This window comes from Odontesthes bonariensis, chromosome 10 (genome assembly GCF_027942865.1).
Source record: "Odontesthes bonariensis isolate fOdoBon6 chromosome 10, fOdoBon6.hap1, whole genome shotgun sequence".
Taxonomy (NCBI): domain Eukaryota; kingdom Metazoa; phylum Chordata; class Actinopteri; order Atheriniformes; family Atherinopsidae; genus Odontesthes; species Odontesthes bonariensis.
This window is the reverse complement of record NC_134515.1, coordinates 3,147,062-3,161,813: the sequence shown is the minus strand read 5'-3', so window position 1 is coordinate 3,161,813 and position 14,752 is coordinate 3,147,062. Positions and strand designations below refer to the sequence as shown.

The window sequence follows — 14,752 nt, the reverse complement described above, 5'->3', positions numbered from 1 at the left end:
TCGTAGGCGGAATATCGTGTATTGTAAGCGGAATATCGTGTATCGTATCAAATCGTATCGTAGGCGGAATATCGTGTATCGTATCGAATCGTATCGTTGGCCGAATATTGTGTATCGCATCGAATCGTAGGCGGAATATCGTGTATTGTAAGCGGAATATCGTGTATCATATCGAATCGTATTGTTGGCTGAATATCGTGTATTGTGTCGAATCGTATCGTTGGTGGAATATCGTGGATCGTAAGTGTGTTTGCACAACAAATGTTATGGCACTTTCATTCATATGGCAGCACATTTAAAATAAAACTAAATGCTAAAAGCTATACACTACTTTTGGATTCATTTTTGGATTCTGCGTACAAATGCGATTAATCGTGATTAACCAGGGAAATCATGTGATTAATTAGATTAAACATTTTAATCGTTGCCCAGCCCTAGTCCAAATATGTGCTGGATTTTTCCACGACCTACATGGGAAATGATTGCTCCTCCTAAACACACCACAGATTTGGGTAAACTGGACCGTGAGGAGGAAACAGGAACTCAGCTGGGTGTGCTCACAATGACACGTATCTCATGTCTCCCTAACATACTGTAGAAACCTGATGCTGGATAATGAGTCAGAGTATCGACAGCTTTGGCTCAGCGTTAACATCTGCATCACTGCCTGCATCCCAGAGTTCTGTTCAGCACACAGCTGGACAGACGTACATCAGCTGGCTGCCAGGACGCTCTCTGTGCCATCTGTGTCCTGTGAGATGTGCTGCCAGATATCTGCCTTCACACTCTGATCAATGTGTGTCGAACAGTTAGACAGACATCCCATCAGAGCAGTTTACAGTCAGAGAACACAGATGGAGCAGAATGTGTTGCGTTAGAGGGTTAAATGCTCCTGGATCCATGGTGATAATTCAGGTTTTCTTTACCAGATCCAAAGAAACATGAACAACACACATAAACCCTTATAACCCTTCCCAGGTTGATGGGCAGCAACAGCTACTTCTCTGAGATCATTGCTGGTGTCTTTCCTCCTTGGCATCGTGTTAACTCACACCTGAATCATCCGGCCTGAAGCTGATTTCTCTTAGGTGCCATTTATACAATCTGTTTCTATATCGTTTCTATCGCGGATGCACTGTCCATTTACATTAAAATACTGGAATACGACTTCATAGGTGGAAGGATTCCAGCGTAAGCATTCGCATACGATGCTGATTTTAGCAGTTGTAAACGGGGAGAAACGAGGATCCGCAGTGCTGAGCTCTAGCTACTGCGGACGTACTCCTCCCTGATTCGCTAGGCTGGTATCGTTGGTCATGTGACTTGAGTGCTGGGAAACTAAAAACAAACAGGCGTGCTTCACTTCAGTTACACACTTCCTTTCTATTCGTGTCATCGAGAAGAATATGGAAATCATGGACAACCACGATCAGCATGGGAGCCTGCTCCATGTCCTACTGCTGGTAGTACGCTGTGCACAACAATACGTGGCAAGGAGGCGCCAGATTCAACAAGCTTTTATGATGAGAACCCAGCCACTGCAGCAACGCAAGCCGTACATGGAGCGCCGCTTTTGGGTTAGACCGGGAAGAAGCAGCGCATGGTGGGACAATTTCGTGGACCAAGTTGTTGTCGCCGAAGAATAAATAATAAAGAATAATAAATAATAAAGCAAGGGCGATCATGTGATGTGATGGCTGATTAGTCATGTGACTAGCGAATCAGCCGATCCCCGTTTGTGTGTAAATGTAAATAGTTTGCAAGACGCCGACACGAAGAAATGGTGAAATGAATTAATGTAAACAGAGCCTTAAGCTCTAAACTTTGTAAACTTTAGCAACATTTGAAACATTTTCAGGCGAGAAAGTAGTCGTTTAGATCCCCAACGTGTTGAAAACCTGACAAAATACCGGCTGTTTACAATTTTGTTCCCACGAACTCGGCGCTACTAAAGCTAGCCGCAGTGAGCAACGCACTTCCGGTTATTTTCACAAAATAAAATACCCGTTGCCTTTTATCATAGGGAAAGCCATTACCATACAATTGGTGCTTTTGTTTTGAAAACAGGAAGTGAACCTACCCTCGTTGTAGCTAGCTTGAAACTGCCGTTTTGACAGGAAATGACGATCGGCGACGTCACGTTACGTTGCATCTTGGGTAGTTTGAGTATGAGTAGTAACCTCATGATGCATACCCAACATTTCAGAGAATCTAGTATGCATCCGGGAACTTCTCGCTTACTCAAACTCGCATACTAACTCAGAAAGTTAGTATGAGTAGTAGGAGAAGTATGAGGTTTGGAACACAGCCCGTGTCTGCCTTCATCAACATAAAGCATGAAGCACTTTCTCTTACCACCTCTTCCTCCTGAGGAGCTGTTGCCATGACAACGCAGCATTTAGCCCTCCTCCCGTGCCCCCTCCGCCCCACCTTCGCCACCAGCCGGCGGCGTCTCGTTTCCATGTTGCCAAATATAACAGACGGGCTGACGGGGGGGGCACGCCGTGTGTGATTTATGAATTAAACCTGTTTGTGTGTGCGTGTGCTAACAAACGGGTCAGATGTTGACTGATTGCACCATCAATCAACAGGAATGATTTCATCCAGCTCAGGTCACACGTGCGCTCTAATCAGACTGAGTGAGTTACAGGACGGGGAGGGCACGAGTGTCGTCATGAGGCCGAGAATTTATGTGACCGGCTGCGTTTAAACGGGAGTGCAGGGGATTTAGGAATGATGTCATGCAATTACAATTTTCTCTCAGCTATAAGAAAAGATCATTTGAAAGGTTTCAACTGATGGAGGAAATATCGAATAAGAGGCTCACCTCAAAAACCAGGAATACGTTGGATCAGGTTTGTCCAGCCAGTGACTCCAGTTACAGTCTGATTCAATGCTGCACGGTCCTTTGTTCCCACAGCCATAAGGCTTTTTAACAGGGACATTTAACAGATTTAACTTTTTAACAGATTTTCTTGACTGAGTTCTTCTCAAATTGATTGATTTATTTTTTGTTTATTTAGTCATTTATTATTATTAATATTATTAGTTAGTAGTCGTATTTTTATTAGAATTTGTATTATTATTGTTGTTGTTGTTCTTAATATACAATCATTGTAAATATTAATAATTTTTTGAGCTACTTGACTAATTTGAATTTCCTCCATTGGGGGATGAATAAAGTATTTTTCTATCCTATTCTATCTCATGACTCAAACTGTCTTTATCTTGTCTTTACTTCCCACTAAAGCCATGAAGGTCCTGGACAGGATAGCTGGAAAGTTCACTTTAATACCGCACAAAAGAACCTTTGGGCATTCTTATTTATTTTGTTCAGATTTTTATGTAACGGACACAAAACAGCTCAAACATGATGGTGACGTAACTTAAAATAATCTGAATTCATCTCCTTTGGTTTAAGCTAAGCCATGCTAGGTGACAGCCATGCTAGGTGGCAGCCATGCTAGGTGGCAGCCATGCTAGGTGGCAGCCATGCTAGGTGGTAGCCATGCTAGGTGGCAGCCATGCTAGGTGGTAGCCATGCTAGGTGGCAGCCATGCTAGGTGGTAGCCATGCTAGGTGGCAGCCATGCTACCACTTGCATTCCCTTCCTGCCTTCTCTTGTTCCGTGTGTCAGATGTTTAGTTTCTCCTCTGCCACCTTTAGCTGTAATGGTACATCAACAAATGTAGCCTTTTTGTAGTTTTGGAGGTGACGCCATCTGAACTGGAATCTCGACTCCGCACCGTTGAAGACCACCCGGTAGCTAGCCAGGTCCCTGTGGCCAGTGTGGCGCCACCTCGTGTAGCTAGTCCCGTTAGCTGTTCCCCAGATTGCCCCGAGCAGCCGGGATTAGATGAGAGCCAGAAGAATCATCTCTCATCTAATCATGGGCCATATAACCCCTCCCGATTGTACTCTTAGTTAAATATGATCTGAACTGATGTGAGATGCAGGGAATGGATGGATAACTATGAAAATTAGCCACACTAATTCATTCATAAAGAAGACGATGTATACATGCTACGTCATGATATGAGATCTGGATCTTTTTAATAGTGTAAATCCAAGATGGAGGCCTGGACCCACACTGCCTCAGCACTTTTTTTCCCCCAAAGTTTCTTACACGCGTCGTGTTATGAGTCCCGTTGCTGACGCAGAGCTCAGAAAGGCAGCCATGCATTAAGAGCAACTGATGAGCAATCGATAAAACTGCTGATCTATGGCCCCGATAGGCCCCAACTTATCGATCCAGAGATATTTCATCTTCTAACTGCAGGTGAGATTCATCTGGAGTGAAGGAGAGAGGTGGAGGTTATCTCTGCTACTGCAAACAGGCTTCTGGGCTCAAAGCTTCCAGAAACAGTGTAAACTATACTTCTACTACAGGATGATTTAAAGCATCACACCTGCATCAGCTGACCAGCTGTTTTTGAAAAACATACTTCTAGGAGTAGTTTTAAATCTCTATACTTTTTACTTTTCCTTGAGTAGATGTGTGCAGCAGAAACTGTCCTCTTACTCCGCTACATTAGGCTACAATGAGCTGGTTACTTTTCTTCTTACCTCTTTGGTATTCTACGCCTCATTATTTTTATCCCCCCGCGTACGCCTCATTTTAATGTTTTATTCTGACAGAGAGAGAGACTTCCACCAAAGGCTCTACCACCTGACTGTGTTCCACCAATCAGACGTAGCCGTGCAGTCTGGTCACGTGACCATACTCAGTCTCAGCGGCGGGACGGGTTAGCTTTAGCATTAGCAGTCGTAGCAAACAAACAAAGAAACAGATGAAAAATGTCAGAACCAACGGTGGGAAATGAAGACGCAGACGAGGCCTCATACTGAAAGCATGTTTACCTTAAAGAGTGAGAAACAGCAGCTACATTATGTGTCTTCTGTGTCAACCAAAACAAACGCACATTTCAGCAGAAACTCAACATCTAACTTGAGGAAACATGTAGCGGTAAGTTTCCTAAACTCGTTTTTCCCCCATGGATAGGTGAATGTTTGTTTTTTAGGTTACATATGGGTTACATATGTTTTAAACATTTCCTAAGGCTCTCTTATTTTTTATTGAAGTTCTTGCATTTACCTGGATTATTTTAATTTAAGCTATTTTGTAATTAATTCATTTTAATTTATTTTATCAATTGGATGAACTCTAATTTGCCTAAAGATGATTATTTAGTATTTTTGTCTGTCTGATTGAATGCTTGTGTTAACAAATAAATCAGACGTTACTCAACAGTTACTCAGTACTCGAGTAGTTTTTTCACCGAGCACTTTTTTACTCTTACTCAAGGAAATATTTGGATGAATACTTTTTACTTTTACTTGAGTCATATTATTCTGAAGTAACAGTACTTTTACTTGAGTACAATTTTTTGGCTGCTCTACCCACCTCTGGCGATAAATAACCGAGTCGAGAAAACTGCAACATAAAAGTCTGAAATCACACCTGAAACAGTTTTGTTTGAACAACGCTCTGGATGAGCAACGGGCCGCTTGGCTGGACTCCGTTTCCAGGACACTGATCTGATGAGCGATGGGATGGAAACACACACACCTGGCACCGCAGTGCTGCTGACTGAGCTGGTTTACACCCCTGTTATCATCAGGGAGGATGAGATGTCAGCAGCTGTTTACAGAAAGAGGGTCGAAGAGCAGGAGGGCGGAGGAAAGATGCTGAAACCACAACACTGGGCCAGTTCTGGGTGTCACATTTAACTCAGCTACATATGAAACACACGCCTAACCCAACGGTCTTTATGCGGAGTATAAAGTACCAGCAAGCAGACCAGAGAGCTGAGAGGGTTCAAGGGTTTTTACCAGGGCTGGGCAACGATTAAAATGTTTAATCTAATTAATCACATGATTTCCCTGATTAATTGCAATTGTACGCAGAATCCAGAAATGTTGTAACAAAGGGTGTTTTAAGGACTTTCAATGATTAATGAAGCATTTCCAGGAATATAAGATGATCTTTCTTTGGAGGGGGGAGGGTAAACTACATTCAAAATGTATAAAAAAGAAACCTTAAATAAGATCTGTGGCTTCACTTATACACAACTGTAACATAACCCTGTTGATACTCGTGAACCTCCTGATGTGTGTTTGTTACCTTTTCTTTTAGGGATGTTCAGAGTTTTAATCCAAACTACGACTTTAACCTGAACCTCACCAAGTGTTTTTGGTCTGTAAACCCAAAGCAGAGTAAAATTAAAGCAGACTATAACCTCAACTTGTATTGAATTAAATTAATTTGTCTGAATTGGTGCTCCAAACATAAACTGATCCAACAGGATTTATAAGGAACAGGAATCAGGATAAATTCTGTGACTTATTGTTGGATAAAAGGTTGATTTATTAATTTAACTGTTGCAGGCAGAAATGTTTTAACTAGGGCTGGGCAACGATTAAAATGTTTAATCTAATTAATCACATGATTTCCCTGATTAATCACGATTAATCGCATTTGTACGCAGAATCCAAAAATGAATCCAAAAGTAGTGTATAGCTTTTAGCATTTAGCTTTATTTTAAATGTGCTGCCATATGAATGAAAGTGCCATAACATTTGTTGTGCAAACACACTTTTAACATCAGCATCTTTCTGTAGTTTTTATGTAGAAGCCTCGCTCCACTGTCTGTTTCCTTGAATGACTTGCTGCTATCAGTTGTGTGTTTTGCCTTTAAGTGATATTTTAGACTGGAACTACTACGCTGAGAAGACAATTCAACTTGGCTGTAAATGCAGGAGTTTTTTTATTTTGAAAGACGTGCTTTTATGTTGAAACGAGTAAAACAGGAAGTAGCGCCGGTTAGCTGTAACAAAAAATACATGATAAAAAATGTATTGAATTGAGTTGAATAGATAAATAACAGGCGGTTTCATCATACAAAATAGATTTTGGATTTAAAATTCAATTAAGTTGCTTTATTTTGGGGCTTTGGTAGGGCGGGTCATTTTTGACCCGTAGGACAAGGGGAGTAAACACAATGTTAAGACCAGGCAATTTTATTTATAGAGCACAATTCGTACACAAGGTAATTCAAAGTGCTTCACAGCTACATAAAATCACAAGAAGGCAATAAAATCATTAAAAATAAATGATAAAAATAAATAGATAAATAAATAATAATAAAAAAATAATCATAAATAAAAAATAAAAAATAAAACCGCACAAGGGGTCAAACATTAATCCTAAAAACAGCAGTCCTTCACATCTCCACTCTCCAGTGGCTCTGATTCCACACTTACAGAATCAGCAGTTTAAATCGTAATCAGACTCAGGAAAAACCAGCATTTCAGAGGTTCCTTCTTGGATGGAGATGGTCAGAACTCTCCCAACATACACACAACAGCCCCATACTGTTTTCAACTGGATGATGTCATCACATAACAGAAATGTTCCTAACGGGGTGGACCGGACAGAAAGACGCATCTCCTTCTAATTCCCTTTCGTCACCATCTCTCCCTCCACACTCACACTGCAGAAACAGCATCGCTCTCTCTGCTCATCACCATAACTGCCCTCCATCAGTCTTGCCCTCTTAAATCAATGCAATGAAAACATTTCAGGATGGTTATGGCCTGCTCACATTCACGTGTCAAAGGCTGCATATCATTAGCATGATTAGAGGCATCACCAAGGTGGAAAAAAGACAATAGATGTCATGCAGTGAGCCAATGAGATTTGAGGATTTATGTTACGTCACAGAACCAGTTAGAAGAAGATTCATCTCCATCTTTATCTCCAACCGGCTTCAAATCATCAAAACTGGGAAGCCAGAAACAAATTCTCATCATTATATAGTTCAAATAACCTAATAAATACATTGTTTTATAATCCTCCAGCAGAACTTTGTTTATCTGTTTGTCTTTAATTTTTATCAGTTGGAATTTGGAAGTCCAGAGTTAGCATTTGTTAGCTTCATCAAGCTCACAACACTTATAAACTTCAGGAAAATGCCACCAACACAGGCAACATCTCATAATGTTCGTCTCTCAGATCTTAAAGGGATAGTTCGCCTCTTTTGACATGAAGCTGTATGACATCCCATATCAGCAACATCATTTCTGAACATCTTCTTACCCCCTGCTGCGTCCTGTGAGCAGAGTTCCAGCCTCGTTTTGGTGTTGATGAAGGTAGTCCGGCTAGTTGGCTGGGGTTTAAAAAATAAAGCGTTTTGCTTCTCAAAACAATATGCGTTCAACAGAGTAATACATTTGCATCACAAAATGGTTCTCCAGGAAAAAGTCAGACCTCACAATCGCTTGGGTCTATTTTCTCTCCCTTCGTATCACTGCCTGCTGCCGCCTGCCGACAGCCGCGCCTGTTACGCTGTTTGCTGCTCGGAAGCAGCGGACTGCTCGGTCTGCACTTCGGTCTGGACTGTCTACTCTGTTGAACGCATATTGTTTTGAGAATGTCCTTTGTATTGTTGCTAATATTTGTTAGCAAACATTAGCAACCCCCCATCCCCTCTGTACTGAGCTGGAGCCGGGACTGCCGCATCATTTCCGGAATCACTTTCCCGGTTTAGCTCCTTCCTCTCAGAACAACAACACCGCCATTTCTGAAAGAGTTTACTGTGTGCCGGTCATGTCATTTTTAAATCAAGGTCATGTTTAAAATACAGCTTTTATGGCATTTTCAAAATGCATTTTGGGACTCGTTAAGTGCTTTTCAATCGATTTTCCCATTGAATGTTGACAGTAAACTGTCAACATTTGGTCAAAATTATTTGCATTTCAACATCAACAAGCTCCAACTCCAACAACAGTCTTTCTCTCTCGCTCGCCATCGTTCGCTGTGAGGAGGAACGGAGCCGGAAGGTAAACAACCAATCAGCCACTTTCCCCACAGGCGTCGCCAGATTGGGTCGTTTAACGTAGCGCCGCCTGCTGATCGGGAGGTGAACTGCCTTGGGTATCCGACATCCTGACGGAGAACTTCAAAAGGTTTAGTGACCGCGGAGTCGGATTGACGGTTGTTTTAAAAGGGGACAAAAATGTCCCTTTTCAGAAATTAAGTTGTGTTTTAAATCAGGTATGAGGGTTAAGCTCTCGCGGGCCACATGAAATGACGTGGGGGGCCACATTTGGCCACATTTGGCCTTGAGTTTGACACATATGCTCTGAGCTGAAGCTGCCTGATGCATCTCAGATGAAACTTTGGACCATCTTGGTCACAGCCAGCGTTTCTGCCCACCGGTGTTTTCCTGCTTCGGCCCGATGTGCCGCAGGACAAACGTGTGCGAGGCCGTTTTGCATTTTGCTGCATCACGCCCCACATGACTCCACACAGCAGCCAGGGTGGGCAGCTCTGCAGCAGGCTGTCATGCCTCCGTGCAGAGTGGGATTTCTTGGCTGGCGCTCAGCCGTTTAACAGGCAGCAGGCTGTCGATCGTGCCGTGTGATTTCATAACCGATCAGCCTCATCTCCACTGCTGTCACGCTCCATCAGCGTTCTGTTACATCGCTCTTTTCCTCCTGGTTTCAGCCGAGCATCCACCACTCAGTCACACCTCCACCAACACTCTGCTTCACTTTGTGGATGCACATATGAGAGCTTACTACCATTAAATCCGTCTCTGAGTCATCGCTGCGTTTGCTCAGCCTTCATCCCTGCAGCTCCTCATCGAGCTTCATCGAGCCCTCTTTCAGCAGAGCGCCGTACGCTGTCCGTCCAGCCTCTTTTCCAGACTGACAGCGAGCATACGTGGCTCAACGCTTCCCGATAGGACGCTCCTCGGATCGTGTTGCCAGGCAACAAACCCAAATCAAGCCAGCAAACATATATTTCCACTTTCAATTCCATATTTTGAAAATACTGGCACCTTAAAGGCTTAAAATTTGGGCTAAAAAGTTCAAATTGCCATCTAAAGGGTTAATTTTTTTGAAAATAATTGAAAACTTGGAAGTTATGATCAGAACTGAAGTGGAATGAAATATTTATGAAAAAAAAGTGGAAAAAAATATTAACATATGATGTTTTTAGGTCATTTTAAAAGGGGTCAAAAATGTCCCTTTTAAGAAAATAAGGAGTTTTCGTTTTGTTTTTTTAAATCAGACATAGCAAAAAAATTGAAAATCCCTAAAAAAAATAACAACCAATATTATTCCACATATTGAAAATACAGCAGTTTTTGTGTTTGTTTTTTTTTTAACAGAAATTGCCGTTTACATCATATAAACTAGTATCTAAAGGGTTAATTTTTTTGAAAATAATTGAAAACTTGGTAGTTATGATCAGAACTGATGTGGAATAAAAGATTTATGAAAAATAAGCGGAAAAAAATATTAACATATGGTATTTTGGGGATAATTTTAGAAGGGGACAAAAATATCCCTTTTCAGAAATTAAGGAGTTTTTTCCAGACTGACAGCGAGCATATGTGGCTCAACGCTTCCCGACAGGACGCTTCTCGAATCGTGTTGCCAGGCAACAACCCCAAATCAGGCCAGCAAACATATAATTCCACCTTGCATTCCATATTTTGAAAATACTGGCACCTAAAGGCTTAAAATTTGGGCTAAAAAGTTCAAATTGGCATCTAAAGGGTTCATTTTTTGAAAATAATTGAAAACTTGGTAGTTATGATCAGAACTGAAGTGGAATAAAAGATCTACGAATAAAAAAAAGCAGAAAAAATTATCAACATATGGTATTTTGGGGATCATTTTAGAAGGGGACAAAAATGTCCCTTTTCAGAAATTAAGGAGTTTTTTCCAGACAGCGAGCATAACATAGGACGCTCCTCGGATCGTGTTGCCAGGCAACAAACCCAAATCAAGCCAGCAAACAGGTTTTTTTTTTAGTAAAAAATGTATTCAGAGCAACAGAAACTGAAACAAAAGAGGCTGAACTACTCGGTAAGCGGTTGCCATGGAGATCAGAGCGGCAAACAGCTTCTCCGTCATGACACAGAAAAATATCCGTTACATAACACCAGCGAGTCTTTGCTCCGTCAACACTCTGCTGTGGTTCATAATGCATCCGTCTCTGGAGTCTTGTGCACTCTCGTGCACTCTGCAGCCCCGTTAACTGATGAAAGGATGAATATTTATCAGCTCTGTGCACCCAACCATCACACCATCACCGGGGTTAACTCTGATCACTCACCTCTCCTGCTTCTCCACCTGTATTCAGATTAATGCTCCACAGAAACAACATGTGCTGCTTGCATTTGAAAGCCGCCAAACAGTCGAGTTTCAGCAGGAAGATGCACAGAGCGTCGCTACGCTCGCACAGAACCTGCGTGACGCAAGCTGAGGAGTTAGTAACCATTCAGAGTCAAAGGTTAGCTCGAGTTATGGGAAACCAGCCGCTGTGGTGGTGAGCTGCAACAAGTCCCACTTCATCTGAGAATAATAATAATAATAATATTATAAGAATAATTTACAAATATTTAAATGTAAATTATATCTATAATTTATACTTATAATACAATATAGAATATTACTATATATTATTCTATATTACAATTATAATATAATTATATTGTATGTAAATTATGATAACAATGAATTGAATTCCAATTGGCTTGAATTGGACAATACTATTTAAGTGCCTTGAGATGACATTTGTTGTATTTGGCGCTATATAAATAAAAATTAATTGAATGCTGTCAGATGCCATATTTCCACTTTCCAAAAGTCATTCAACAGTATCAGGTTTTCTTGGTATATAATAACTAGGGCTGGGCAACGATTAAAATGTTTAATCTAATTAATCACATGATTTCCCTGATTAATCACCATTAATCGCATTTGTACGCAGAATCCAAAAATGAATCCAAAAGTAGTGTATAGCTTTTAGCATTTAGCTTTATTTTAAATGTGCTGCCATATGAATGAAAGTGCCATAACATTTGTTGTGCAAACACACTTTTAACATCAGCATCTTTCTGTAGTTTTTATGTAGAAGCCTCGCTCCACTGTCTGTTTCCTTGAATGACTTGCTGCTATCAGTTGTGTGTTTTGCCTTTAAGTGATATTTTAGACTGGAACTACTACGCTGAGAAGACAATTCAACTTGGCAGAGTTTACAGATGACTTTGGTTCTGTCGACTCCGCCGTCTGGAAGAACTTTAAAATGAAAATGGCCGAGTAAAAGTTCCGTACCCTTCTCCATGTTTGGTGGATCCGCCGATTACTTTCTTTTCCTGTTCCACAGCAGACAGCAACAGACTTTTACAAAATAAAAGCCTGTGAGCAACAGACTTTTACAATAATAAAATAAATAATAAAACCTGCGTTAATGCGCGATAAAATATTTATCGGCGTTAAATAATTAACGAGTTAACGCGATAATAACGAACTAACTCACCCTGCCCAATCACAGAATAAAATGAGGCCCTACACACAGGAGGCCCTTTGGTACCTTCTTTAAGTAACCGGACCGTGTTGAATATGGCATCCTGCGTCATTAATTAATAATTACATTAAAAAGCCAACAGCAGCTCACCCTTAGGAGCCAGCGGGTCTGGTTTTCCTCGTCCTCGCGCCACCTTTGTCTCTGGTTGTAGTAAAAAACAGGACTTACGTTTTGTGGTGCAGGGTGTGGGCGTGGTGGTTGTTGGCCGCGTTGGCTTTGTGCAGCCGCTCCAGCCGCTCCTTCTCTTTCTCCACAAAGTTGGTGTTGGTACCGGTGCTGGTGGATGGCGCTCGGGTCAGCCGGCTGTGGGCCCGCGGCTGATCCCTGGACGGGATGGGAGGTGGAGGAGGAGGTGGAGCCGGGGCCGAAGAGGGGACCGGATTCGGTATTTGGGTCGGAACGGAGATGGAGGTTGGGTTGGCTAAAGTCGGGATGGGAACCGGGATAGCAGCTGCCGTGGTGCTGTTGTAGGAGTGGTGGGTGGAGGAGTGGTGGTGCTGATGATGATGCTGCTGGACGTGGTGGCTGTGGTGGAGCGGGATGGAGGAGGGTGGCTGCAGAGGAGCTTGGTGTTGGCTGCTGTTGTGGCGGTGGTGGTGGTGGTGACTCTTTGCAGAAATGGACGTCGATGCGATCTGAGTCGGAGGCGGTGGTGGGGGTGGAGGAGGCAGCGGAGGCTCAGGAGGAGGAGCGGGTGGAGGAGGAACCACAGGCTGCCGATCCAAACGCAGGTCCTTGTTTTCCTGGCTGAGTCGGTCCAGTTGGACCTCCAGCTCCTCGATCCTGCGCCTCTGGGTTTCAAGAAGCTTCTGCTGGCTCTCAATGATGTTGTTGAGTTCGAGAAGGTACTCCACGGCCCGGTTTGGGCTTTCAGGACTGCCTTGATTAGCATCCATGCTTAGCTAATCGTAGAGGCAAAAAAAAGTCAGGTACCGCTGGCTAAATAACAATCTGGAAGATTAGGGAGGTCAAGATTAACGAAGGCTAAATACCAAACTGAGGAGCCTAAATGCTAGGTCCAGGATGTACACTACCAACAAGCACAGAGGCTAAATGCTAACCTTTAGCCTAAATCACAGCTGCAGCTGCAGCAGCAGCAGCCGGTGCAGAGCCAAAAGCTAGCTAACTGTGTAAAATCAAACTGTGGCTAATAGATCTATGATGCAAGCTAAAAAGAGCTAACAGGCTAAAAAGAGCTAACAGGCTAAAATGAGCCAACAGGCTAAAATGAGCTAACAGGCTAAAATGAGCCAACAGACTAAAATGAGCCAACAGGCTAACAGCTAAAACTAGCTTAACAATAAGAGAGAAAGACCAAAGTTGATTCCAGAGCCTAATCTACGACCTAAAACCTATTCTCTAAAAACTACAACCGAAATCCTAAGTTCTACACCTTAAAAACCGAAAGTGCCCTGCACCCTCCCCCCCACCAGAGGGAAGTGGGGGGGAGAGGACTCCTTCTTTTTCCGAGTTCTGATGCAAAAATCAAGATGGATCTCGTCCCCGAGCGCTCCAATCGGGAAGCTTCATGGAGCCGATGGTCATTGCCTGGGCCGGTCAGGTGTTCCAGTAGGAGTTCAGACCCATGGCGAGTAAAAACAGAACAAACAAACTCACAGTCACAGACGTTTGATTCAGAACCGAGTGTCAGCGGATCGTCTGTATCCTCTCTCTGCACTCCATTCAGAACGCCGGCTCCCAGGAGGCGGAGGCCGAAGGATGGGTTTGCCCCTCCGTGTCAGAGACGTTGCCTCTCAGAGTCATCGCCGTCTGCAAAATGTCCAGAAACCCCCCCGATGCAGATGAGTTTTCTCACCCAGCATCTACCGGGCCACTCCGCCTTCCCCGCAGAGCCTCATAACGTAATCCTGACGTCAGAACCCCTGAAGCAACTTTCCAACTCAAAGAGTCTGAAAAAGTCAGAAAGGAGGACAAAACGTAGCGTTAGCGCAGTTCAGTTGGTTCCCATCCTTAAAGATCCTGGGACCAGACCACACAAAGCTCCACTAAAGAAAAACCGTTGGTCAAAAATCATCTCCTGGCGACCATCTGAGCGTAGGGCGTCTTCCCTTGTTGGCCCATGAGTTCCCCAGCAGGACTCGGCCTGACTCCTGGCAGAGGAAGACGGATCCAGACGTTTAATTTCATGTCAGATGTTCGTCCTCGTGGAGGCGCCGACACATCTGGGATTCACCGCCATGATCCGCCCTTTTGATGGAGCCTCCAGATTCTTCTTCCAGCAGTTACATGAAAAGAGAAGGAGAGAGAGATGAGACGTGGAGTCAACAAGAAATATCACTTTCAGAGTTTCTGTGTGGAACAAACACTTTCTTTTCCTCCTTTCATCCGTCTTTCACCGTTCTCCCT

General features: G+C 43.0%; 1 protein-coding gene across 3 annotated transcripts in view; it reads right to left on the bottom strand.

Annotated features, from left to right (window-relative positions):
• LOC142390484 (IQ motif and SEC7 domain-containing protein 1-like) overlaps positions 1-13,474 on the bottom strand; it is a 205,557-nt gene extending 192,083 nt beyond the window's left edge. For all 3 annotated transcript variants that reach the window (XM_075475944.1, XM_075475945.1, XM_075475946.1), the window contains exon 1: positions 12,554-13,474. In XM_075475944.1, coding sequence (XP_075332059.1) covers positions 12,554-13,281 — 728 coding nt within the window. In that variant the 5' untranslated portion in view covers positions 13,282-13,474. The remainder of the gene's footprint in view (positions 1-12,553) is intronic.
• Between the last annotated feature and the right edge of the window lie 1,278 nt (positions 13,475-14,752).